This window comes from Hippoglossus hippoglossus, chromosome 7 (assembly GCF_009819705.1).
Source record: "Hippoglossus hippoglossus isolate fHipHip1 chromosome 7, fHipHip1.pri, whole genome shotgun sequence".
Classification (NCBI taxonomy): Eukaryota; Metazoa; Chordata; class Actinopteri; order Pleuronectiformes; family Pleuronectidae; genus Hippoglossus; species Hippoglossus hippoglossus.
In genome coordinates, this window is record NC_047157.1 from 24359587 (window position 1) to 24386021 (window position 26435).

At 46.0% G+C, this 26435-nt stretch overlaps 1 protein-coding gene across 1 annotated transcript in view; it reads left to right on the plus strand.

The window, feature by feature from the left end:
* Positions 1-17778, plus strand: part of plxna2 (plexin A2) — a 163972-nt gene extending 146194 nt beyond the window's left edge. The window contains exons 23-32 of the mRNA XM_034589887.1: positions 343-409; positions 665-811; positions 1443-1602; positions 3271-3374; positions 8633-8732; positions 11471-11661; positions 11781-11950; positions 12068-12280; positions 12568-12718; positions 15970-17778. Of these exons, the coding sequence (XP_034445778.1) occupies positions 343-409; positions 665-811; positions 1443-1602; positions 3271-3374; positions 8633-8732; positions 11471-11661; positions 11781-11950; positions 12068-12280; positions 12568-12718; positions 15970-16065 (1399 nt within the window). The 3' untranslated portion in view covers positions 16066-17778. The remainder of the gene's footprint in view (positions 1-342; positions 410-664; positions 812-1442; positions 1603-3270; positions 3375-8632; positions 8733-11470; positions 11662-11780; positions 11951-12067; positions 12281-12567; positions 12719-15969) is intronic.
* The last annotated feature ends 8657 nt before the right edge of the window (positions 17779-26435 follow it).

Consider the following 26435-nt stretch of genomic DNA (forward strand, 5'->3'; position numbering starts at 1 on the left):
TGACTACAGACACACACTCGGCTACCGCTCACATTTATGCATACACAGTCTCACACATTTTAACTTGCGCACGCACACAAACCACGCACGCACAGACGCCCTCTCTGCGCTCTGCTCGGCTCTGCTCATTCACCGTGACCGCAGCGTTGCAGACGGTACACAGGCAGAACCGGCGGCGAGACGCACCCACCCAGGATGCCAAGATAACCTCCCTGAAGTCTTGCTCATAACCTCATGAATTATGCAACACCTCTATTATCTAAAACTTCTGGAATATCAATAGGAAAGGAAAAAGAAACACTGAGTAAAATGTGTTTTCCTGTTTTTGTCATGTCATTTCAGAACGGAGTCGGTCGCAGAGAAGATGCTCACGAACTGGTTTGCCTTCCTTCTTCACAAATTCCTCAAGGTTGGTGCACCAAGCAGCGCATAGAGCTTGTGTTTTTATGTACTCACACATACGAATATAACTTGTGTATCTTATTCAGCACGTTTCTAAATTAAACGTGTGATCGCACATTGTCAGATGTGTGCAATAGGTGGACTTGTAGGTGTTTTCAGTCTCATGGATTATTTTGTTTTCTAATGCGTGTCAATCTGTTTGGTTTTTGTGTGTGTGTGTGTGTGTGTGTGTGTGTGTGTGTGTGTGTGTGTGTGTTTGCAGGAGTGTGCTGGGGAGCCACTGTTCATGCTGTACTGCGCCATCAAGCAGCAGATGGAGAAAGGGCCCATTGATGCCATCACCGGAGAGGCCCGCTACTCCCTGAGTGAAGACAAACTCATCCGCCAGCAGATTGAGTACAAAACACTGGTATGTGGCACTCGAAGAGGCCGAAAGAAGTGTGCACGGATATAAACACACAGGCAGACACATGACGTAAAGCACAGGGAGCACTTGGCTCAAAGGTTCAAACGATGCCAAGCTGAAATACACAGAAGTCCACATATATTATCTATTGCGTTTCCTAATTTAGTTTTTTCCGTTGTTACTTCTTCTCCATAAAGCATTGTTAAGATGATAGTTGGGTCTGCTGTGCTCGGTTCCCTCCTGCCTGCGTGGAAAGAAAACAACTAGTGATCCCACAGGCTCCAGTGTTGGTGCAACACCAGAGTTGGTGGCTGTGCAGATTGGAACACACCAAAGAGACACAAAAAAACACACTCACACAGCCAGCATGTGACATGAAAATGCTCTGATTGCTCTGACTGGAAATTTGGCTCATTACGCACTAATACCCCGGCAGAGCTGGAAATTGGTATCCCGCCGAAGGTGTGAAATTAGATTTCGGGATGCCAGGGAAAGCGGAAATGGTTTCTTAAAGCTCGTGCCATGCTCCCAGGAGACTCTAATGAGGGCGAAGCCTCAAGCTGTACCCAAGTCGGACACCTCTGCTCCCTCGTTTCCCCAAGTGACTTTATTTTTCCCCATCTGTACAATCCAGATCCTGAACTGTGTGAACCCGGACAACGAGAACAGTCCGGAGATTCCAGTGAAGGTGCTGAACTGTGACACCATCACCCAAGTGAAGGAGAAGATACTGGACGCCGTTTACAAGAATATGCCGTATTCTCAGCGGCCACGAGCTGTGGACATGGACCTCGGTACGGCACAAACATGCACTTGCACATATGAACACACACACACCCACACACACACACACACACACACACACACACACAGACGCTCACAGATGCAGTTGGCAGGTGCGAAATCCTTCATACCCACAGATTAATGTATCAGTGAGAGAAAACCTCGCCATGTGTACAGATTATCAGGGCATTAGTGTGATAAAAGCTGTGTTCCAGCAGCCCAGTGAGCCAGCCAGCCCCACTGTGCTGCTGCCAGGCCTTCTATCAAGCTGACTGACACTGTGCTGCGTCCCTCCGTCTGGCTGCACGGCAGAGCCAGTAAGACACAGTGGATGGAGACTGAGGAGTGTGCGTGTGTTAATGTGTGTGTGTTAATGTGTGTGTGTGTGTGTGTGTGTGTGTGTGTGTGTGTGTGTGTGTGTGTGTGTGTGTGTGTGTGTGTGTGATGTCGCTGGCTGGCTGACCCAGGTAAGAGCCGACAGACGGGCTCTGCAGCCTCATGCTGGGCGCCACTCCCACGCAGTCTGCCACCTCCTCTCCTCTCCTTAACTTGCCTCCCGTTGCCCCCCTCCCTCCTCTCACTTCACATGGGCAAAGAGAACAAAAGCCCCCCCCCCGTGCATACTGCAAATCAGAACATCATCCATCACCCCCCCCAACCAGCCCTCTGTCCATCCACTGTCCTCTCTCTCGTTCTCCTCTGTCCATTCCTCACCCTTTCTCTCTGCTACCTTGAAAAGTAAATTGAGCGTGTGCGTCAGTGTGAGAGTGTGCACGTGTCTGTGTGGGGACACGTGCGGCTGCTTTTGTGTCTTTTTTTTATTTTTATTATTATGATGTTGTTTTTCCGGCAGAGCCGAGTGTAGGTGCGACAGTTTTCGGAGGATGTTGTGCCAAGCAGAGATATCATGTGTTCCCCTGGCAGAGGCACAGAGTAATAAAACCCAGTCAACAGAGGAGAAAATCAATGATCACACCCGGCACGAGAGCCACAATGGCTGTCCACTTCCCCATCAGCACCCTTATTATCATTTCATTGCCCCACAACAAGCCGTCAGCCGCCCCCTCTCCTCCAGCACTGCTCAAAGCTTCCACTTGTTTCCACCTGCCTCCTATTTTTACCTTTTGAAAGGAGGTGATTTTCTTTTAGATCACTTCTCGCGCCGTCTTCTCTCCTCGGCTCGTCTTTTCTTTCTGACCCTGACAGGACGACGGCTGTGTATGCTAATGGCACGCCATCTCTAGGACACAAGTACCAATTAAACTGCGCAGCCTGCCTGCATATATACGCCATGACATTGTTCGTGTGTAATGTTTAATTAAGATGCGTGTCAGAGGTGCCGAGAGCAGTACGAGAAGTCGGCTGTTGGTGTCTCCATGTTTGGGTAATGTGTGTGGAGAGCTCTCTCTTCGGGAGCCGTGTGCGATGACGTTCCTCCGACTGAAATGCAAATGAGGTTTGAAAGAAAAGTTAGTTCTGTGCCACAAGGAAGTCGCACTGATCTTAGCACAGTTGATGATTGCGCTGGAAGGTTGTGAAGCCATAAAACCAATTACACTTTCCGGAACACGTGGTTTTCACATGTACTGGACAAATAAACACATCACACCAAACTTCTCCTCTCACACCAAGACAAACAAAATTATTTATTGTGTTTGTGTGTGTGTTTGTGCCCTCAGAGTGGCGCCAGGGGCGAATGGCTCGCGTGGTGTTGCAGGATGAAGACATCACCACCAAGATAGAAAACGACTGGAAGCGACTCAACACTCTCATGCACTACCAGGTAAAACACACACAAAGGCTTTCGTGAAAATGTTTTCTCTTAATTAACTCTCGCACTTCACCTCGTTTTCTTTTTGTCACAGAGAAAAGGCTCATTTCAGTTCAGTTTCTGCTGCGGCTTTTATTATGTAAATTGCACCACACACTGCACCTTGCCAAACTTTGATGTTTCCTGCTGTTGACTCTTAGACGGCCAATTTTCAGCTCCTCATTTGCATGCCCCGTGTCTGGTGTGATCCAAGTGACTCGCAGAATAGAGGACAATTACTGTGCAGGTGGCAGGAGAGATGAACTCTCAACATCTCAGCCGCCACTTCTCCCTCCTCCCCGGAGAGAAGAGGCTGCTCGAGTCAGGGCGGACGGGATCGCTCTTGTTCTCGCCCCTTTGCCCCGTTGACTTGTGCGCACATAACAGTTAGTCACGCTGTCGGCCGCCTCTCCCTTTCTCTTCAGACGTAGAGACTCGAGTCACACCTCACAGATTGAGGGTTCGTTGCCCCTTGTTAAGCAAAAAAGAAAAGTGAAGTGGAGTTTTGCATTTTTAGGGAGACCTTATGGCTGCTGAAATATTTTAATGAAAAAAAATTAGACAAAGAGGCAGTGAGATGTAGCCAGAAAAGAAAGAGGAATGAAATGGAGAAAGAAAAAGACCAGGCGGAATGTGAAGACAGCCATCTCCACAGGTCATGATTCTCTTCCAGCTCGTGCTCAAGCAGCTCTCATTAGTCAGCCATCTGCTTTAAGACGGCGTGGGGCTGGATTGAAGGCTACCTGGTCAAGAGCAGCGGCCGGGACAGAGCTGCAGCTGTGGCTGGACACCGGAACCGCGGGGCCAGGAGACGCTGCTCCGTCTTTATGCAGAAAAAAGGAGATGAGGTCTGGCAGAGCTCAAGCTGTGACAGTGGGGGGTCAGTGTGAACTCCTGCCCCAGCAGAGTAAGCAGAATAATTTAACAGATGCAGGAGTCATTAGAGGAAGGGACACGTCACAGTGTCCTTCACAGGGGACTTGGCGCCACGCAGCTTCTCTCCTCTCCCCTGTCACCCTGCCTTTCGGTCCTCACCTTCACTGTCACAACTTTCTCAGGTTTTCACTTTGCACTTTTGGCTTGTTTATGTTTTTTTTCTAAGTCATTTGGGGGCATTCTCTTCTCCTCTCCTCTCCTCTCCTCCCTCCCTGGCTCTGCGCACCTCTTCTTCTCTGGTCTCTGCGGTGCTTTAATCCTTGATGAAGCCGTGCAGCATGTTTGCTTCCACACCGTAATGGGCTCTTGTGTTGTTTTTTGTCCATTCTTTTGCGTCGCAATCCGTCTGCAGTTGTTAGCCGAGGGGAAACACCACAGGGCACACAATAACGCGTGTGTGGCCGCTCTACGTTTTCACTCACTCGTTGGCAGATCTGAGGGCCGCTATTGATCTCGGATCTAAAGTTCCCCTGTGCAGAACGGAAAGGCCCAGCACTGCAACTTCAGAGGAGATGGTGGCAGGCTGCAGGGCAACATGCAGAAGAGAGAGGAAAAGAAAGAGAGAGACAGCGTGGAGGAACAGGGCAGCGATGAGATGAGAGTGGGATGAAACGACATAGACACTTGTGCATCATTACTGTTTTGATGAGCTGGCAGTGGCCCCGGCGAGTGAGCCTGAATGTGTTTTTTTGCGTCGTACGCCATGCCACCACATTGGCAGCTCCTGCAGCACATCTGGCTCTCCATCACAGCGAGGGAGCACAGCTCATTAGGCCCCAGAGTGAGGGGAAAAAGCTTGGAAGGCAAAAACAGGAAGTTGTAAAGTGGAGATATTGAAAGGGGGTCTGAAATATGCCGAATGAGACTGGGCAACACCTTGAGTCTTTGCTAATTCTCCCGTAACAGAGACACAGGAGCCAGACAGCGACATTAAAATTCATTGGACTCGCAGCATCCCAAGAAACCCCATTGGCTATTTACCCGGCCACATGGGAAATAATGGTTTACATAAGCTGGAAATGGAAATGTCCACCTTCCAGAAATTAAAAACATAAATACACACGTTTAAAATTAGTTCAGGATCTGTATTCCGAACCTTTGCATTCATCGTCAGGGGACTTAACTCCCATCTTCCCACCCAGCTCTCTGATTCTGTATTTTTTAACAGTCGCTCATGCATTGATAAAGATAGAAGAAGACAAAAGCACATTCATATACACAGCACAGATCTGATCTGCACAGAGAGGCAAACACTGACAGACTGATCGGTTTTGTCTCAGCTTTCTTCTCCACCTTCATAATCTCTATCATCTTGAGACGTGTTCAGACGCCTCATAGTTCTGAGTCACTTTGTGCAGAGAGCAGCATTAGCAATTTTCATAAACAAGACATTATCATGCAGCAGGGTTGTCACTGTTAAACTATGCTGAGGCTTTTATAAACACTTGTTTGCTACATACATTTTTTGGGGACTCGTGTTCAGTGTCGTCTTCCTCTTTCCCTTTGGCTGAGACTGCGTCAAAACAAAAAGTAAAGTCGGTCCGTAAACTTCTTTCCCCCGCCGCCCGCTGACCTCTGTGTGTCCTCCCCTCTGCGGCGAAGGAACAGGCGGAGCAGACAGTGATGACCACACCAGGAGAGCCTGCCAGCGAGATCCTGTTACCCACACTTGCAGACATCACTTGGGGCATTTTGGGCTATTTTCAACAGCCCCGGACACAACGGATAGTACTACATCGCTATCTGTTCATTAATCTATCGCTGTTGCTGTCAGTGTAAACCTGAACACACATCGCAGACAGGAGGGAATATAACCAATTTTGGGAGGTAGAATATTCCCTGAGTAAATACGTTGAACAAATATTGTTTTCCATTGAAGAAGAGAGACGCATTTGATTAATCCTGCACTGCTGCTGCACCCTGAGTCCTATCTGGAGGTTGTAAGAACTTGCACTGATTCCTCCGTGACATATTTCATTGTTTTTAAAAACCAACTTAAATTCAGTCAGTATGCACACTGGCCTTAATCTCTTCAAACGACACTATGTGACACCATGAGAGAGAGTCACATTCACATGCAATCGTCCATTATACATTTCGTCATTCCCGACGACTGTTGCTCGTGTGTTTCCAAGCTACTGGGCAGAGCGTGATTTGCATCAGGATCTGAGGGCACGAATCCAGAAGTGATGGGACCCAGAGGGGACCGAGGCTAGGACCAGGGCTGTGGCTCGTGCTGGGAGCGCTGCGAAGTGAAAGATATGGGCTGACCACACTCTGCTGTCTGGTCAGCTCTACACTGTCTAATGGAAGGTCTTATCACAGGCGGGGCCCACAGCCCTTATCATACCTGCCTCCTATCAGCCCCACACTGGATTATCCCTGAAGGGCGAATCTGCACGCCTTCAATCATTTACTCTATCACAAGGACCCATCTCGGCTGTAGCCTCTCTGTCAGCCATAAAAAGCAGAGAGAAAGAGAGAGGGAGAGATGGAGGGAGGTGTAAAAAGGGAAGGGCGGCAGAGAGGCTATTTCATGCTCTCCAGGGAAAATGTATCATAGAAGCTTCACGGAAGTCCACTTCGGTGGTGTATTAGAGTTGGTCTGAGCATCGTCAGCCGAGAGGCAGCTATAGGATGGAGAGGCCGTAGGAATTAGGTGCAGGAAAGCAGAGAAAATTGGGAAGGAGAGCGAAGGGTCGGAGACCTTTAGTTGAGGGTGGGGGGGAAGGGGTTATGGCGACCATTTTCATTTCTCTTCAAGAGGTCTGAGGGCCAGAGCTGCATCAGTAAGAGGATTCGTCCAGATTTCATCCTCAGCTTCATTCGTCTCTCCAGCGTGGCCAGTAGAAGCCAGATGGCGAATCCAACTAATAACACAGCCGAGATTAGTTTGGGAAGAGTGGGACAAAGGGGTGAGGACGAGACTGGGGGGGGAATTAGGGGAAGTTTGCTCTCAAGAGAAAGGAGGAATTCAGTAATTGTCCTTTCCACATCCAGCGGCTTATTTTCCCACAAAGGATGTTGACGGAAAAAAACAATTCTTGCTAAAACATATGAAAAGAAGAAATGTCTCCCTCTTCTATATCGACTCTTTGAGGTATTCCTTTTGGAGCCTGGCATTTTACTTTTGTTTACGTCTCCACCGCAGGCTCGTCAGTTTTTCTTCTGTGCAGGGTCTGAAGCAGAAATCCCTCCTCGGGGTTGGGCTGTAAATGCCAGCCAGCAAGTCTGTTTGTTGTTTTAGCTCCCAACAAAAGAACGGCAAGTTTTGTTTGCTGCGTTAGTTGCAGTGGTAATGCTCGCATATTCAAGATTGATTCGGGTGAAATTGGCATTTCATGCACGGTTAGGTTTTAGTGAAGAAGCATCTTACAGCATCTTACAGATGATCCGAAGTGACTGGAAGACGTCATGTAAGGCCAAGTCTCCTTTGTAAATACGAAACCCACCGGGGGAGAAGGATGAACCTCGGTATCTGACTCTTTTTGATGACACACCGTCTCTTACACAGCCTCCTCTCTTCATCTTTCTCTTTTGAGTCTGATTCACTGCATCTCTAATGCAGTCATTATACCTATGTACTCCTTTTTCTTTACGCCATGAGACACGCAGCCTTCTAGTCTCTCTCCTCCCTCGTCTCTTCCTCTGAGCATCTTATCCTCGTTTCAAACCTCACACCATGTCTCTAATGTTTGTAAAGGGCGATGACAGTGACAGGCATGCGGAGTGCAGCCATCACGCAGCCACTGCACTCCGCCGAGCCGATGGGGCTGTGGTAGCGACCAGCAGGGAGGACAGATATGACAGGGAGGGATGGGTAGCCGAGGGAATTGGGATACATTTTGTTTTCCGTAAGATTATTTACATGGAACCTGACATTCCCTCTTGTAATCTATATCATTACTTTGATTCAAAGTGTTTTTTCTCCTGTTTTCATTCAAGAGTGTGGTCTTTTAGTTTGAGAGAGAGTCACATTCGGTTTTTGTAATGCTTTCACTCAAATACCTTCGCTTGCACTCACTCGCACTTAGATGGATTTCCTGCGCTCTAGCTCTTATCATGCAAAAACGCTGGTTCTGAATATGCGTGAAGAAGAGAGGAGGAGAAGAGCAGAAGCTGGAGCGCAGGAAATCTGTCCACCAAAAATATCTGAGTGCAAACGCAGAGTTTGAGCACAAGCAGAGCAAATGTAAGAAAAGGAGAATGGAAAATTCCACTTCATTCTAATTATAGCATGTAAATCATCCAAACAATATGATGCTAGCATGTTGCATGTGTCTCTTCTCACGCAGGTGTCGGACCGCTGCGTTGTGGCTCTGGTGCCGAAACAGACCTCGTCATACAACATCCCCACCTCGGCCAGCATATCACGCACCTCCATCAGCAGATACGGTGAGCTTGTGGACCAGATTGTTCTTTTCAGACTCTTTCTTTGGCTGGGAAATGATTCTATTGATTGCGAAATGCCACTTGGCGTATGCTGTTATTATATTCGGCAGTTATGGATGGATTTTCAAGCCTATTCAACAGGTAATCAACAGTTATTTCCATGCAAATGTTGCTATTATTGCTGCACAAACACACAATAATGCTTTTGTTCCAGTTATGAACAAAGCCAGATTCTCTCTCCTTGAGGGTTCAGCTCTGTTTGGAGGAGCTCGTCTTTGTGCTGCCGGGGGGGGGGGGGGGGGGGGGGGGGGTGTTTGCAGCCTTTTTTCTCACTCCAACAGCGTTTGCTGCAGTTAACTGTGCAGCTCGGGTCCAAACTCAGTTGGACGGCACAAGATTGGGATACATGGAGAAAGAGAAAGAAATGGAGAAGAGGTGCGATCGAGAGAAATGCATGATGCTATCGTAACGATGATGCAATACAGAGCAGCCTGCTAGGTGCAGGCAGTAACTATACACACATTCTTATAAATACACCAATCACTGTAAAGATAATTGACAGCTCCCAAAAATTATGTGTATGTATAAATATGGGGAGAGAGGTCATGAGTGACAGCTGACACTGACTTTGGATTGGTCGGGCTGCTGCTTCAGCTGCTCCTCTCTAAATAACTACTGTGCAGACTCCAAATTACGTCATCGGTGCAAGATGTCAGCGCTTAAATCCAGGACATTTTAGCATCGTTACTGTACAGCGGGAGGAAGTGGAGACAGGTCGTCCATCTTTCTCACACAGTCACTGAAATACACCCATACTTCAGATGTGCTTGTCGTTGGTGCCGCTGGTTACCGACTGTGGTCCTGAGCCAGACACACACACAGCAGCACCAGGCAACTTGGGCTTGCTAATTATTCTCTGTGAATGGTGCTTCACACAAACAGAACAAGATAAGTGAGCAAGGCCAATTATCAGATCGGGGATGGAAAGTGAACACTGCTTTTAAACTGCCGACCACAAAAAAAAAAGAACTGAGTTCCTTTTCTCTCTGAGCAATTACAAGTCTCTGAACCTGGAGGTGCTCAGTGGAAGCGTTCTGTCTCCAGGGTGGGTTCTGTGAAATAATGTGGAGTGGCATTTGAAACGGAGCTGATGAGGAATATCCATGATGACCTTTAAAAGATTGCAGAACACTTTATTACTCTCTGAAACAAAGCACCTTACTGTTGTGAGGAAAGACAGGAGGACGATATAAAACCAAAGCTTTGTAAACAGATGTGGAGGAAACCTTCAGCGCATTAAGATGTTTTTTCTTCTTAATCTGGACGTTACAATCTGTCGTGGAATAGAGCTCCAGTGAGGTTTCAGTCTCAGTTGTTTTTGTGTTTTATTTTTGTGTGTTATTTGTTGCGGCTGCTCAGACGCTGGAGTTGCGTTTGCCACGGCATAGGAAGCAGAAGCTCTGCTGGCATGAGCCCGTCCCTCATCAATCACTGTTTGACGCAGCAGGCACAGCTGCACCGCGACACTTGCTGATGGATTCATACCAATTTAACGTTCAACACTTAGCATCTTGACTCAATTTACACCCCCGGCACCCACCCGCTCCTCCCTGCCGCCTTAAAATCAGCCCGAACACAACTCCCCTGCAGCCCCACTGTGCCCAGGAGCTGGGGACGGCAGTGAGAGAGGGAAGGGGCTGTGGGTCATATAGAGGGAGGGGAGTTGAGAAAAGGCTGAGGGTGCAGGGGGGGGGATGGAGGGGATGACGAAATAGCGAGGCAGTAAAATCCAGTGACTGGATTAAGATGGGATTTGGGACCTCAAATCCACCCTGCATACAGCCACGTACATCCAAAGCCCCTTACTCAGGCCCTGGTCCCTCGGGGCCACTCCAGAGGTGCAAGCCGTGCTTACTTGGAACGTGTAAGTGGCTGTAACGGCGGCAAAAAGCTTTGTTGTTGCTCCGCTCAGCTTTTGAAGGCAGGTGAGAAAGCTTCTCGTGGAGATCCTGTATCTCTGGAGAGCGCGCTGCCAGCAGTAGATGCCTGCTAATTAGGGAAACTATAAAACCAGCATCATTCAGACTGAGTGAGGAAGAGCAAGGAGGCCGGAACACGAGAGCCGAGACGAGGAGAGTGTACGTATCGGTGGATGAAGGAGGGTGGCTTCAGTGCGTAACAAATTAAGGATCTTTTGATGCGTTGATTAGAGTGGGACATTTTCAACATGGCGTTGGCACAATGTGGCAGAGAAGAGCCAATTATGACGGCTTTTAAGAGCAGCCAGACACAGAGGCAGGGATGATATAAGCAGGGAAATGGAGAAAAAAAATACAATTCAGGATGGACGTGGAAACCAGAGAATAAATATGTTGTTTTCTCTAAATGCCGCTGTCCTGAACGTTGTGTCTAATGTAGGAAAACGGGCTTTTACCCACCTTGTGTCACCAAGGATACCGATATCAAGAGGGATGGCACGAAAGCCAGGCACCAGCAACTCCCCCCCCCCCCCCCGTTCAGCACTTTGCTGTTCTGTGAAATTATGCACCACTGCAATATCCCCCCCAGCCTGGCTTAGAGCAGGATTCAGCTTTGTAATGAGTTACAAAGGAGAGATGGAAATGAGAGAGGTGCCGTGGGTGTGCTATTTTAGATGTATGCTTAAATTACACAAAGGGAAGCTTTTGTAATCACAGTCATTTAGTCTTACCGATAATTTATTTTTGTCTTTCCCCGGACAGACTCGTCGTTCCGCTACACGGGAAGTCCCGACAGCCTGCGATCGCGTGCCCCCATGATCACCCCCGATCTGGAAAGCGGTGTGAAGGTGTGGCATCTGGTGAAGAACCACGAGCACGGCGACCAGAAGGAAGGAGACCGCGGCAGCAAGATGGTCTCTGAGATTTATCTGACCCGGCTGCTAGCGACCAAGGTACATCAATACTCTCCTCTACTCCCAACATGCTCAGTTCTCATTGACGTTTATCCTGACGTCGCTGCATTCAGGTCGTGTTTTTAACGGCATGTGTGCACCTTCCATTCTTCTCCCAGGGTACACTACAAAAATTTGTCGACGACCTATTTGAGACGTTGTTCAGCACGGTCCACAGGGGGAGCTCTCTTCCCTTGGCCATCAAATACATGTTCGACTTCCTGGACGAGCAGGCGGACAAACATGCCATTCATGACACAGACGTACGTCACACATGGAAAAGCAACTGGTAAGGCGACTGTACACCGTGATGTAACTTCTTCTTTCATCACACGACGGCTTCAACCGACCCTCTCAGATAACGTCTGTCTGTCTCTCACCGATTCTCTTTGTCTCCCTCCTGCAGCCTCCCATTGCGTTTCTGGGTGAACGTGATCAAGAACCCGCAGTTTGTGTTTGACATCCACAAGAGCAGCATCACGGACGCCTGTCTGTCCGTCGTGGCTCAAACCTTCATGGACTCCTGCTCCACATCAGAGCACCGCCTTGGCAAAGACTCTCCATCCAATAAGCTGCTCTACGCTAAAGATATCCCCAATTACAAGAGCTGGGTAGAGAGGTAGGAGCCGGAGCAGCCTCAGTCTGATCCCCCCCCTTGTCTCATCTTTTTTGCATCCTCTTGAAATAAAAGCTGTGATATTTGGGAAATGGATTCACGATTCTCTTTAGTCTCTGCTTCACTACTCAGCCAGATTCTGTTAAAGTATTTTGTGTCAGCAGGCCCCCGTTGTTAGTGGAAGTGATATTATGACTTAAATATGTGACTTTAGAGAATTCAGGGTCTCAACTGAGCTTTTACATGGACTCAGCGTGTCTCTAATGTCGCTGCTTTGTCTGGGTCCTCAGGTACTACGCTGACATCAACCGGCTGCCATCCATCAGCGACCAGGACATGAATGCGTATTTGGCAGAGCAGGCCAGACTCCACTCCACAGAGTTCAACATGCTCAGCGCGCTCAACGAGATCTATTCCTACATCAGCAAGTACAGCGAGGAGGTCGGTGACATCTGCCTACACTCATGTATTTGCACTCAAACACAAAAATGAGCACGTACAGTTGAGCGATTCTGCATCCTTCTCCTTAATATGATATAATATAATATAATGTGAGGGAGAATCATACAAGTTTGGGGGAGGATATATGAAAAGTTGTGGTGCATTAGGCAGGAATCAGGTTCAGGGGCAGTTTAGTACAAAAACTGAAATAACAGAGGTGTTGTGGAAGCAAGACTGCAACAGAAAGAAAGCAAACGAGAACTTAAAAATACATTTATGATATTTTGCAACGTCTGTCTAATAATTCCAGAAATCTCTGTGTCGGTGTCTCGCACATCTCAAGAACCATTTATCTTATTGGCTTCACAATTGTCGTGTGTGTTGTTAAGGGCCCAAGGAAGTGCAGTGTTTCAAATTTGATGCGATTTGAACACGTGATACGTTCAATAATAATAAACTTTGAATAAACAGGCGACCAAGGTCACAACGACACGATAGCGACAACAGCTGATATACCAGACCAGGGTTTTCTGGTTTTCTACAGCTCTCTGTGCAGCAGCGGGGGTGATGCAGCCTCAAGGTTCTGCAGACTGACTCCTGCAGCAGGTCTTCATCTGCTGAGGCTCAATTACTTCAGGTCTCTCTTACCCTTTCATAAAGAAAAGCTGCAACCAGCGTCACCACAGCCCAAAGAGGAGATGCTGTTATTCTTAATTAAATCTTATAAGACATTTACTTCTATATTCTATTAAAAACATCCTCCGTATTAACACCAGCTCCATCCATTATCTCTCTTTCTCTATTTTCCCTCTCTCGCTTTTTGCCTTTTCCATGTAATGACTCCTGATGCATTAACAATACAAAGTCCAACAGAAAGGTTACATTATAATTTCATTATGTAACGGTTTTTTTTTTTCTCAGCTGCCGTTGAACCAGTGGCTCTTATTAAATGTTTAGTTATATTGTTAAGTATTCCTATGCAGTATAATTTCTTCTCTGAGCTCGCTGCTCTCCTCCTGTGAACTCCACACCGAGCTGCACTCCACTTGCACATTTTACCTGGAGGGCAGTCCCAGGCGCTGATTGCATAATGAGCTCCTGCCTTCGTGAATCAGCCGCTAATTACGGGCAGATTGTGAGCACAAATTGAACGAAAGGCACGCCGCAGATTTAACCCACACTTTAACGTATGTATAACTCGCCCTCGGTGTTTGCAGACTATTCATATCTGGCTGAAGGTTAGTGAGGTCAGCTCCGAGTCTTCAGTAGACCTCCCCAAAGCCCAGAGGTGTGGTGAGACCTGAGCTTAACAAGGCAGGGTGTCTGATCTGTGAAGGAGAAAGTGGATGTCGACACACTCAGAGTTAGAATGAGCTACCTGTTATATAGGGCGTAGAATCATAGGCCACGCAAACACACCCATGCTGTTAGATCACATAGAAATGGAGGGAAGGAAGAGTAAGGAAAGAGCATTCATGGAGACATTCTGCTTCTAATGTCAGATCCTCCTCTGGGAAGCATTAGCCTGACCTTTCTGTTGGACCACAGTATCTCTCTCTCTCTCTCTCTCTCTCTCTCTCTCTCTCTCTCTCTGCCTCCTCCTTCCTGTGCAATTCTTCTCTTTTTACCCATTACCCCTTTTGCTCTCCGTGCATTTAACACACTCGCTTTTGCAACATTTGCAGTTGCTGCTGTCGGTTGCACACAAACGGCGGGACGTGTGCAAACGCATTCGTTTTGCACATACACCTCTTCACTCCTATCCAGTGTCTCCTATCTCTTCAGATCGCAGTGCCTAGGAAAAACCTCATCTAGCCCCTGTAAACGCTCGTTCATTCTCACTCCGCCCTTCACAAAGGGGCTGTGTGCCGGGCGAACCAGGCCAGAGCGGCAGCCTGCTTAAATGGATTTGGGAGATGGTGGTGAGAGCTGCACCTGCATACAGTGCTACAGATTAATAATAGATTGCTATCTGGCCCGATGAGGAGGAGGAAGCGCTGTGCTCGTAGCTGCCAGACTTTAAGAGCACTTAAGCAGATGAGTGGAAGATGGTAGGTGGGCAGGCAGAGGCTGTGTTCTGCAGAAGGACCGGCAGCAAACAAAGGTTCGCCGTGCAGAGTGAAAAGAGAGCAAGAGCGCTGCCGACATGTTTTTTTACGACAAAAAGCAGACAGTTAATTTTTACTGCATAAACGGCGGACGCTCGTACAGCCTGCCAACGCCAAACTCCTGAAAATTAATATTGTGATCGTGACTGGCTGAAGGACGGAAAGACTTAAATGACTTTCCCATCAACGGAGACATGATACACCTCATAAAATGTCCCAAAGCACCAAAATAAACATGGTACTGTGTGTTGTTTTACAGCAGTGGATATCGTGAGAGGGGGCCGACACAAACCAGATATTTTATTAATATTTATTACAGATTTATTTTCCTACCTCTGAATAAAGAGGTGACAAAGAAACTGAATAAGTAAAGGAAAAATAATATTTGTAATCTAAAACGTGACCCAACATGGAAAATGCCCCCCCTCATATTAATCCATTATTCATCTCTTACTTCAGAATAATTTAAATCATATATTGCATAAGCAGGACCGATGAATTATTTTGTTTTAATTATAAATTATTGAATCAAACACTGCTTGCAGCGCAGTGTAGGCTGATGTGAAATTGATCTAATGTAATAAACATACACGGCAGCAAACCATTGTTCAAATACCGGCTGCAGCATTTGGATGCATCCATTTGAAAGGTGTGGAAGACACATTGTAATACATGTATTTTTTTTCACACTTTTACATTCATATTAAAGACCTTTTCCGTGTATGTTGGTGTCACCCTGACACAGATTGGTCCTGACAGGGCAGACGCCAGATGAGAGAGATGAGAGCAGAGCCTGTCTCAATCCCTTTTGAACCCTACTTGACAAATGCCAAATTTACGAGATGGGGCTGAGAAGATAAAACAGGAAAAAGCTAATACACAAACGTGTCTCAATGTTGTCAGAGACAAAGGCGCTGATGTAACTCTTTCGTGTGATGTCTGTAACAGAAACCTAAAAATCCACGCCGCTCCGTAAAAAATGTAATTCTAGGTTTTGAAACACCAAAGCAGCAGACGCCCATTACTCGCTATTAAAGGTCATCAGATCTAATTCTGTGAATGTATCATAACAAGGATGGAATCACACACACACACACACATCTTTTATGGCTGTATCTGACCAGTTCCTTTGCGTCTGTACAGATCATGGCTGCTCTGGAGCAGGACGAGCAGGCGAGGAAACAGCGGCTCGGCTACAAGGTGGAGCAGCTCATCTCTGCAATGTCCCTCGAGAGCTGAGAGTGACCCCTGCTGACGAGCAGAGGGAACGAGGAAGAGCGGACCACAGTCTCTACTGGACCTTCCAAAATGGTCCCACATTACTTACCTCTCGTCGTGGGGGGGGGGCCTCAACCACGAGCCGGACCTGGGACCTCTTGTATTCACGGCCCGACAGACACACAACTGCATTCATTTGTCACACTCCCTCTTTGACTTTCATGAGCTAAGGGCACACAGACTGAGACAGAGGCCCCTGCAGCTGGGGCCGAAAGTGACACGAGGAAGGAACGTCAGCGGAGAACACATGGCTTGTATTTATTTTATTTTTTGTTTGCTTTTTGTTTTCTCAAAGGACATTTTCTCTCAGTTTAACAGGAAAGTGGGTGCATGCGCGCGTGTGTGTGTTTGTGTGTGTGTGTGTGTGTGTGTGTGTGTGTGTGTGTGTGTGTACTGAGGAAGGCTCCTGCAAAGACTGTGAGAGCAAATGGAGATTTATTCTCTACTCTCATCCGAGTGTGAAATGGAGAAAAAAAAGAAAGGAGAAGCGAGAAGCACAGGAGCAAACCTCACGTTGGACAGCGACGCTCAGATTTCGCAGATTTTATTTTTGTACTTGTACATGTGAATATTATCAGTTGCAGTTGAAATACCCCCCCCCCCAGGATGCTGTTGTACAGAGACATGGACAGAGTGACGCTGCATCGGGGTGGCGTGGTCGTTATACAGGCCATGATCCATGTCTTCTCTCCCTCCCTGCCTCCTCGGACTTGATGCTTCAACGTCACTCGGACAAAAACGTCTCCGCTCTTTATCCAATCAGAAGTGTACAGGAAACTCTGTGCACGCGCGTCATCGAAGAGTCAAATGAACTCCGCTGGTGGTGGTCACGGCTCAGCCAGCATGCTCGCACCTAGACTGAGGATGACGACGGACGAGGTCTATACAGTGTATTTAGGAGATGACCTTGACTCAGCATCACTCGGGCGTCCAAGGCTTTTCTCCAGCAGTTAGGTCATCTGTGTGTGTGCCGGTCGATAACTTGCCAATCAGTGTCTGTGAATGTACAAAATGTTTTTATTTGTTTTGTTTTGAGTGTACGTCTATTTGAGTTTTATCAAAACACAAAGGGACTCAGTTGAACTGAGCTCCGTAGATATTTACAGCATCAAGTGTCAACTGTCCTGACCCCAAAACCGTCCGGCTGCGTTTATCATCCACTTTTCTGCTCGAGGAGAGTGTATCGTCGAGCAGTTACTACAAACCAGTGACTGTGTGTGTGAAGATGGACGACAGGTCTTCTTCACCTTCTGGATAAAACCCTGGATGAACACCCCAACTTGAAAGATTATCTAATGTGTTCTTTGACTTTTTAGTTTGGTCCGTGTCCCATCTGCTAACATGGAGGAGGTGGGATTTAAGACCTAATCTTCAGCCAGCCACCAGGGGGTGATCCTGTTATTTTGACTTCTCTTTTGAGGATCTGTCGTGTCGTCCATCTTCACAGCATTTAGAGTCTATTAGATACCAGACAAGACCCTTTGGTAAAACTCTGTTTGTATCCGTGGGAACTTTCTGTTTCCTCTGCATGCGATCGCACATCACAATGTTTTTTTTTAAGGGTCCATCTTTGATTTTATCAAGTGCCAACGAGTCCTGCCAGTTCTTGTTGGCCAGTTGAGACGGCAGCTGATGGGAGATCTTACCCGACCACCGTCCACGTCTTCGCACGGACAATAAAAAGCCTAAAGCCGCGTGGGTCGACTTTGACCAAGTGCCAAAAGATCCTGTCGTTTCCGATTCTTCGCTAATGTGTCAAAAATCGGTTTATGCTTTACAGAGGGAGCCAAGCTCTCGTATTTTGGAGTGTGGAGCCGGTTGAGGTTGAAGCGCGAATAACTGGAGTTTAAAAAGTCTCGAAAGGTACGAAACCCTGAGCAGGAGAAAAAGAGGATGGAGTTCAAAAAAACATAAACACACACACACAAGACAGGAGTATGTTTCATGTTTTGTGGATGCGTCTTCAGACTTAAACCAAACAGTCACCAGCTAAAAGGCCGATGTAACCTTCCAACCTTCTAGCTGGACGACGACAAACTGTAGATTCCGTCCTCTGGATATAATTTTCCTCTCAGATATATATTTGCTTGTTGTTTACATCAAGTACTTGAACATATGTAGTACTAAAGGTTTGTACAGTGCAGTACTGCAAGTGTGTGTGTGTGTGTGTGTGTGCTGAGAGTGTGAAAAACACCATGGGCGGGTGAAAGGTGCTTCTTTTTCTCTGTGGCCTTAGATACCCACCTGCATGTTCACGATCTTATTAGTCCTCGACTCATCACATTTCTCTCAGTGCTTCTCGGAGCCCAGCGGTTTTTTTTTTTGGGTGATACCTGGCCCGGGCGCTCGGCTGCCAGATAAAGTGAGAGGAAAGGTGAAGAGGGTACGGGCCCGGCTCAGGCAGACATCGCCTCGCTCGGCGCCCAGTTTGCCTGCGCTGTTTGAAGAGAAGTGTCGAGAAGCGAGGGAGAGAGGGGGAGAGAGAGAGAGAGAGAGAGAGAGAGAGAGAACCCCTTTAGCTCTAGTTTCCTGCTCCGGCTTTGAAGCTGCTCTTTGATGTGAGTCAGTTGTGTGCACAGTGTGATCAGGAGATGGGGGGGGAAAAAGAAGAAACATCAAACTCGCAGCCAAGGAGAAATGTAAGATGAGGTGATGATTGACGCGCTATTACTGAGCCTGGCCAGTGGGGGGCAGAAGTGGGTAAGAGTGGTTGTGTTTTGCTCCTTCGTTTGAAAAAGCACCTTTTTTTCGCTCCCTGACTCAAACATGTAGGTACACAACAGATTCAGAGCGCAAACACACAAAGCTTCTTCCTTTTGATTAAGGTGTCTTCCCAATTTCAGCGAATAGAATTGTATCCTCCTCATACCTCACATTGCTTGTATGGAGTAATGCATTTTCTTTTTTTGTATCATTTTAACAGGACGTCAATGCCTTTTCCTTTTCCCAAGGGATGAACTGTAGGTGTGTTAAAGTCCCTCCGACACTTAGCGGAGTCCCCCCCCCCCCTGTCGTCAGATCTGAAATCAGACACACACAAATTAGAGTCGAGAGTGTGTTTGATTTTTTCCCTCAAAGATCATTTATATCATCGCCTCCTTTTGTCTCGTGTGAGATTTTTTTTGCATGCGTTATATTTCATGCTTCAGTTCTGTGTGGTTTCTCCACGTCGAGCCGCGCCGCCAACAGTCGAACTGCGATTCTTCCCGAAAGCCCATTTGTACGCGTCTTAAATCACAGCTGAATGCACCTTTTCTTTTGTGAAAGAGATTTTTTGGGGGGGGGGGGGGGGTTGTTTTTGTTACTTATTGCTTGTTTCCATGCTTGATTCTGGGAACCTTTTCAATTCAGTTTGAAGTGAGAAGAAGGAAGCATGTTTACTCTTTCTGCAGCGCAGAAGGAAGTTTGACTGCCAGTAGTGACACGGAGAGACGCTCATAAACACGACCTCATTCCAGCTCAAGCTGATTGCAAACTGAAGATGCTATGTGCACTTTTTTCTTTTTTGGGGGGCTCTCGGTGTAATGTGTTGCCGAAGAGATGATGTTGCGGTTTTTTTTCTGGCACATGTCGTCATCCCTATAGAGGACAAAGCATTTTTTATTGTTTGTTTCATGGCATCAGACTGAGGAACTGAAATCCAGATCAATGTAATAATCTCAATTATCACCAAGTATAAAATGAGTATCCTTCCATTTTAAACACGTTGTAAACAAACCCTTTTTAGACACTGGAGTTCTGTAAAATAGTAATTACTGGCAATGATGATGACGATGATGATGATGATGATGATGATGATGATGATGATGATGATAATAATAATGGCTGTCTGTTCTTCTTGTTTTATAAAAGTGTTGTGAAAAATTGTAAGAAACTTAAAGTATTTAAAAAAGTTTGTTCTCTTGTTTTTTATTTGCTTTGGTTTTTGTTATGATAATATATTATTGTGTACCTATTGTAAATATGAAGCACACCTATTTTGCAAGCCAAGGATTCACTTTGTACTGTTGTTATATATAAATAAACTTTGCTGGTTAAAAATTGCATAGAGCTGAAATCTGTATCCACGTCTTTTTGTTTGAGACACAATTAACAACCAGTCACTCATAGACAAAATATCAAATGTTGAATATAAAAATTATACAAACATGGTTTAAATGTTGAAATAATATAATAATGAAAGTAAAATACAAGAAAAGAAGGTTAAGCAATTAAATTGAGGATTAACAAGGTGCCAGAGTTAATTATAATTGAATTTAATTCTGTCTTTTTATTGATTTACTCGTTAGAAAATCAATTTGCTTGTTCTTTTTTATTTGAAATAGAATAAATCATGTTCCAGAGGCCAGAAACATGATTTCTGAAGCCACCTTGACCTTTGACCTTAAACATGTTATCAGTTCATCTGTGAGTGTTAACATTCTGCCAAATTTGAAGGGATCTCTCGAGGCATTGTGGGATTTGGAGTTCAGATAAATAAACATGTTTTGAATCATGTCACAAGCGTAAAACAGGTTTTAATATTGTAACCATGTTTATTTTGTTCGAATTTTGTTCGAATTCAAAGCGCATTTTTAGACATTTACTCGTTTACACAACAGAGAAAATGTCATCCGCTGGAAACACAAGTTACGCTGAATATAAAAATGTTTGTGTTGTGTTGCGTTTGTGCCGATTTGACTGAGTTACGGCTCAGAAGATAAAGGAGCGTGAGTTTGATTCAAATTGCGCAATTGTGCACCGAGGGTCTGGGAGTGCTGCAAATTGCCTCGTTGAAACTGCTGCTGCCGACTGTGTTGATGAAGGAGCCCAACCACAATATCTAGTATCCTGTTGTTTCCAGCGCTGTGGTGTTATACCTGTCACTTTCTCCTCACACCTCCCATCAGGGGGGGGGAGAGACTCACAGTTTGAAAACCTCTGTCCTGAGGCACATGTCTGGCACATCCCCAAACTCCTTCAGTGTATGTGGGCGCCAGGGAGACAAAGTTTACAACTCGGCCCTCACCTGCTGCTCTGAGTTCATCCTCTATTTCCCACTCACTTCCTTTCCTGGCCAGCAGCTACCGGAGTAACCCAGGGCTGTAACATGCTGAATGGTGGTAGTTTGTCTTCATGCAGCTCCTCTGCACCATCACGGGGCCACGCGATCACATTAGGTTTCTGCCGGAGGTTTGGGTCAGTGTGTTTATCTGGAGTAGAAATGGCCCCGAGGTCAGCGAGCCGGCAGAAAACGACTGCGGACGACCACTGAGGCGCAAGTGCAAGTGCTCATACTTTCCAATAACTGTCCAACCGGTTGGATGCAGCTTTGTTATACTAGAGAGAAGCAGGAGACAGAAGCTGCAGGTGAGTGGGCAGACAGAGAACTAGGAAAGACGTTCAATCAGAATCAGATTTATGTATCATAATATATCATATAGGAATTTGACTCCGGTGTAGTTGCGCTCGGTGGACTTACACAAATACACGTACAATAAACGTGACCACTATGTGCAATAGAGATAAACTGTACAAGAAAGTAAAGCAACAGGAAACAAAAATGTGCAACAAGAAACATTTAACCACTAATTATGACCAGAGGAAAATAGTGCAGTGCAACAAATATGGATCGATAACAAACAGGTTACTTATATGGTGCAGAGTTGCTGAATCAAGAATGGATCGTTATGTGCAGGATGCAAGGTATATACACACAAGGTATGTGGATCCTATTGAAGGTAGTGCATTTGTACAATAGTATATACTTTATATATATATATATATACTATTGACTTTTCATGTACTCTCTTTGTGCTTCCATCATGAAATAACGAAACCAAACTCATCAGAAACACAAACCCTGGAACAAACATTTGTGTGATAAGAACGACCTGAAATGACAGAAACCATCTTTGAGAAAAATGATTTACACTGATTTACTTTAATTTATTAGTTTGGCCCATGTCCCCACTAACACGGAGGAGGCAGGGTTTTCAATCTATACAACAGCCAGCCATCAGGGGGCGATCCAGATGTTTTTTCTTCACTTTTGAGTAGCTGTCATGTCGTCCATCTTTGCCTATGTCAGAAACAGTGATGCTCCACATCCCAGTATATGAAGCAATATTCTACATCTCGACTCCCTTGGCCTTCTCCAGTATTTCCTCTGGGGAAGGTCTAATCCCCGCTGCTTCTAATCCTGTACTGCTGGGACCAATTCAAATCCACGTGGGACTTAAGGCCCTGTAATGCCTTTACAAGTAGTTGCGTAAAGCTGACATCCCATTCGTTCTGGGTAGGATTCTCAGCCTGGATTACAAGGCAAATTCTGAAATAATTAATGTGTGTTGGCAAAAGAGGATGCCAGGGGTGACTTCAACCCCATTTCGAAGAATAGTCGCGTATTAATTTCACAATGAAACGATTCCTGACACTTTGTTGGACCTCGTCGCTTCTCATTCTGATCCGAATGGTTGTTAGTCTTTGTTTTCTCTTAATGCAAAATGAGGTGAAAGCTCCGTATTAATCACAGCCGACATTTTGTCACCATGTGTTTAATCATAAACAGGTTATGGATCAACATCTATTGTGGTGTTTGCAGAATTGTTCACCTGTAGATGATAAACACACCAAACCTCAGGAGTGCGTGGTCGAACATGTAAAGTGCTTCAGAACAAACTGTACCTTTGCTCCATCTATCGTTTACGAGATCAGAGAGAACTTGTGATTGCTGCAGAGGCGAGAATAGAGGCGAGGAGAGAAGCATAACAACATTTAGGCTAAAAACACGGTGTGAATGACGCCGTTGCAAGTCGAATTTGAATGTCGGGGCTTACGGACACTTGCATGACACCACAGGAGCAGAAAGGAGGCATTTTCAGTTTTTCTTTACTTTTACGTTTGAAGAAGAGGTCGCAATTTACTTCAATTTTGGCCGCAACGCTGTTTACCCCTGAAACTCCTGAAGTGTTTTGTGGACTCAAACACCTCATCGGCATAGTGGTGAATAGATAATGAGTACATTTTTATTTTTGGGTGAACTACCCCTGTAAATTCTTTTGTCCGATCCTGTCTCCTCCAGACGATGGAGTACTCTCCCTGTTCCAGTGGTAAATACCATTCCCAGGCTCAGCTCTTCCTCTCCGTGCTTTGCCAGTGTCACAAGCTCTCAGCACAGGCTCTATTTATAGTGGAGCTGTCACTCTCAGTGCGCTCTGCAGCCCGTCTCGCCGCTCTCTCATTAGAACTCCACAGCACGACACGCGCCGGCCACGTCTGTGGGCGCTCTGCATAATTCACGGGTCAGACACTCATTCAGGAGCATGTGTTAACCTCACACACACACACACACACACACACGTGCACGTCACACATGATACAGTTAATGGTGTGATGTTTGGAAACAGATGCCCACGTGAATAAGCATGTGAATAATCAGATGAGTCTTGGGTGTAACACAAACACACGTGTTCATATGAAAAAGGAAATTGACATAAACATCTGATAATAGATATAAACATAAACTATGAAATGTTTTTTCCATTACAGGTTTTCTTAAAATGTATGTTGACATATGACATAGTGCATTATCACATTAACTAATTCATACAAATTTCAAGTACTGGAATAAATCACATCCATATTCCTGTTTCAATTTCTCAACGTATTAGAGCTAAAGGTTTAGATTTTTGTTATATCTCTTTCTATCACTCCATAAATATGAAAACAGCTGTAAAAATATATTTCCGACACATGTTTAGGAGTAAAATGTGATATAAATCAGTTTATTAATGATCTATGAACAAACCTCAGAATATAAAATAGGGATAAAACTAGAGATTGAAGATTTCTGATGTTTTCTTAGATGTGCACACAAGATGTTTTGTATTAGAAATCTAGATTAACTGGATTAAATTAAATGCCAACATCTGTATTTTTGATGTTTTGTTTCCAATAGTCTGGAATAAGACAATATATGAGTCAAAATAGCCCAATATTTCTAAATAGACCATTGCCTGTGGTTCCTCGCCATGCGTTGGAGTATGAGAAGTTTCCTCCTGACATTTGCTGACGATGACTTCTACTTTTCTCATCTGTGACTCTTCCTATCTGCAGGCGAGGCTGCCGATCGGTGTCTTTCTGTGGACGCCACTTGTCCCTGCTCCCCTGAGATGGTAATGAGGTTCCCCCAGCAGGCTCCCTGTCAGCGTCCCGTCGTGTGGCCTCATCTCTTTTAGCACCGCACAGCAAAAACAAAGAGGTGGGCGGCGTCCATTCGACCCAGCGGCCTCCGGTCCACCCAGACCAACTGTGCTTCCAAAAAAGTGCAGCAGTAAGTCTTTTCCAGCAATGCAAATGAGCGGGGACATTAAAACACACAAGTGAACGGGGTTGTGTTAAGAATCTGAAGTCACAGAACACACATAATTAGATTTGTGTGTGTGTGCACGTGTGTGTGTGTGTTTGCACTCCTACAAATGCAGACAGTGACACAATCTCATAAAACCTTCCTGCTCGAGGCGCAGGGTGCAGGTGAGAAACCCAAAGTCCCCTAGCTGGAGCACTCGTTTGCATATGCAGATGTTAATTACCACTGGAGCTTGTATGGGCCAATCAGCAGGCTGCCGGAACAGCTTGTGCATCGCTCTCTCCCCCCCCCCCCCCCCCCCCCCCCCCCCCACAGGTCGCCGTTTCCACGGTTACTCCCCTGGCTGATAATAAAGATAATCACCACCGATTTCCTTCATGGCTCATTTTCTCCCGCTCGCTTCTGAAAAGGCCAGAGCGCCGCTGTCTGATTCTCCACGCTGAGCTCTTATCAGCACGCCAGGGCCGGGGACTGGGGCGGGGGCCAAGTCGACACACCACCTGCCACACACTCACCAGAGGGGACAGATCCGTTCAGTCACAGTCTCTGATGCGTAGAGGGGTAATGAGTGCGAGATCATCCATCCGGCGTGGTGTAATTGTGGTTGGAGTAAAGGCCTGGATGAGAGCGGGGTCAGATCGGATGAGATCAGGTGACGGCTGTTATCACACACACAGCGACGAGGTGCTGAGTTCGGCCTGTTGGGCAACAGATGAAAGCAGGGTTTTCAAAAAGCTTGATATTAAGGCCCGGGAAACTAAATCGATGGAGAATATCTACCAGAAACTTTCAGAATTCTGAACTCTTCATGGTTAAAAATGACTTTTAACATCATCTCTATTCGTCACCACACACTTTTAACCACAGTCTGTTGTCATTAAACATTGCCTGTTGCACACTGCGCACCTCTTCAAGAAAGCCATCTGTTATCGGCCAATACAATAGATCCAATTCCCGCTCACTCTCTCCCCCCCCCTTCCGTCTCCTTCCCCGTGCTCCCTTGAATCCATTGTCCAGACAGAAACGTGCCTGGGATAGCAAGGCTTTGCTTTCGGCACACTTCTTTGAGAATTATTTAAGGCCTAGGAGTTTCTGTGAAATTAATATTTGATGTGCAGGACCTGAGCGTCTCCTGACGAGCCCAGAGCAAGACTTCAGAGGAGGACTGGGTTGAGGTGTGTAGCCCCCTGCTTCAAAACACACACCACTCATCAACATACCCCCCCCCAAAAGTGGGTTTTTTATATTGGGTTATTGAATGAAAAGGTGTGAAGCTTGTCTGATCTGATCTCGGATGCATTTTGTCTGAGTCTCTTCTTTTTGTTTGTCTTCTTCCTCGTCCTCTTGGCTTAAGGTCCGTCTCTATTGTCTGTTTCTTTTTGACATGTATCTCTCAAGATCTCCTCTTTACCTCAGTGTGACATATGGTCGATTCCCTATGACAAGAATGAAGATTAGGAAACCTAAATGTTGGTCTCTCCTGCTGCCACAAGAGAGCAGAGTTGAGTCATTTGGAAACGTCTTCTCCCTGATGTCCTTAAACTCGAGATGGGCTTTACAACCCTGGTCTTACAGCGCCATCTCGTGGTTCATGTGCGGAATAGCTTTGAGGCAAAACTCCCTTGTAAAATGAATCACACTACTCAAGAGAAAGTGTTCAGACAGCTGTTCATTATTGTTTGAGCATTATAGTTTGATATCAGAATAATAAAGGAAGAAATATGGCGCATAAAAGTTAAAACCTTCAAATTTGGAGGAAGAAACCGATGAAAAACAAAAAACATCTGTTTCATGTGATTTGTTTGAGCTTTATGCAGATTTAAATGGATTCCTAAAAGCCTATAATATCAGTCAGTACCAATCTTTGCCAAAAAATAAAAGATACAACAGTCTTGAATCACCCAGTTTTATAGTGACTGTCCACCGCCGACAGTCTGACTTATGTGAGAGTGCCCCAGAGATGAATCGAACAGATACGTGT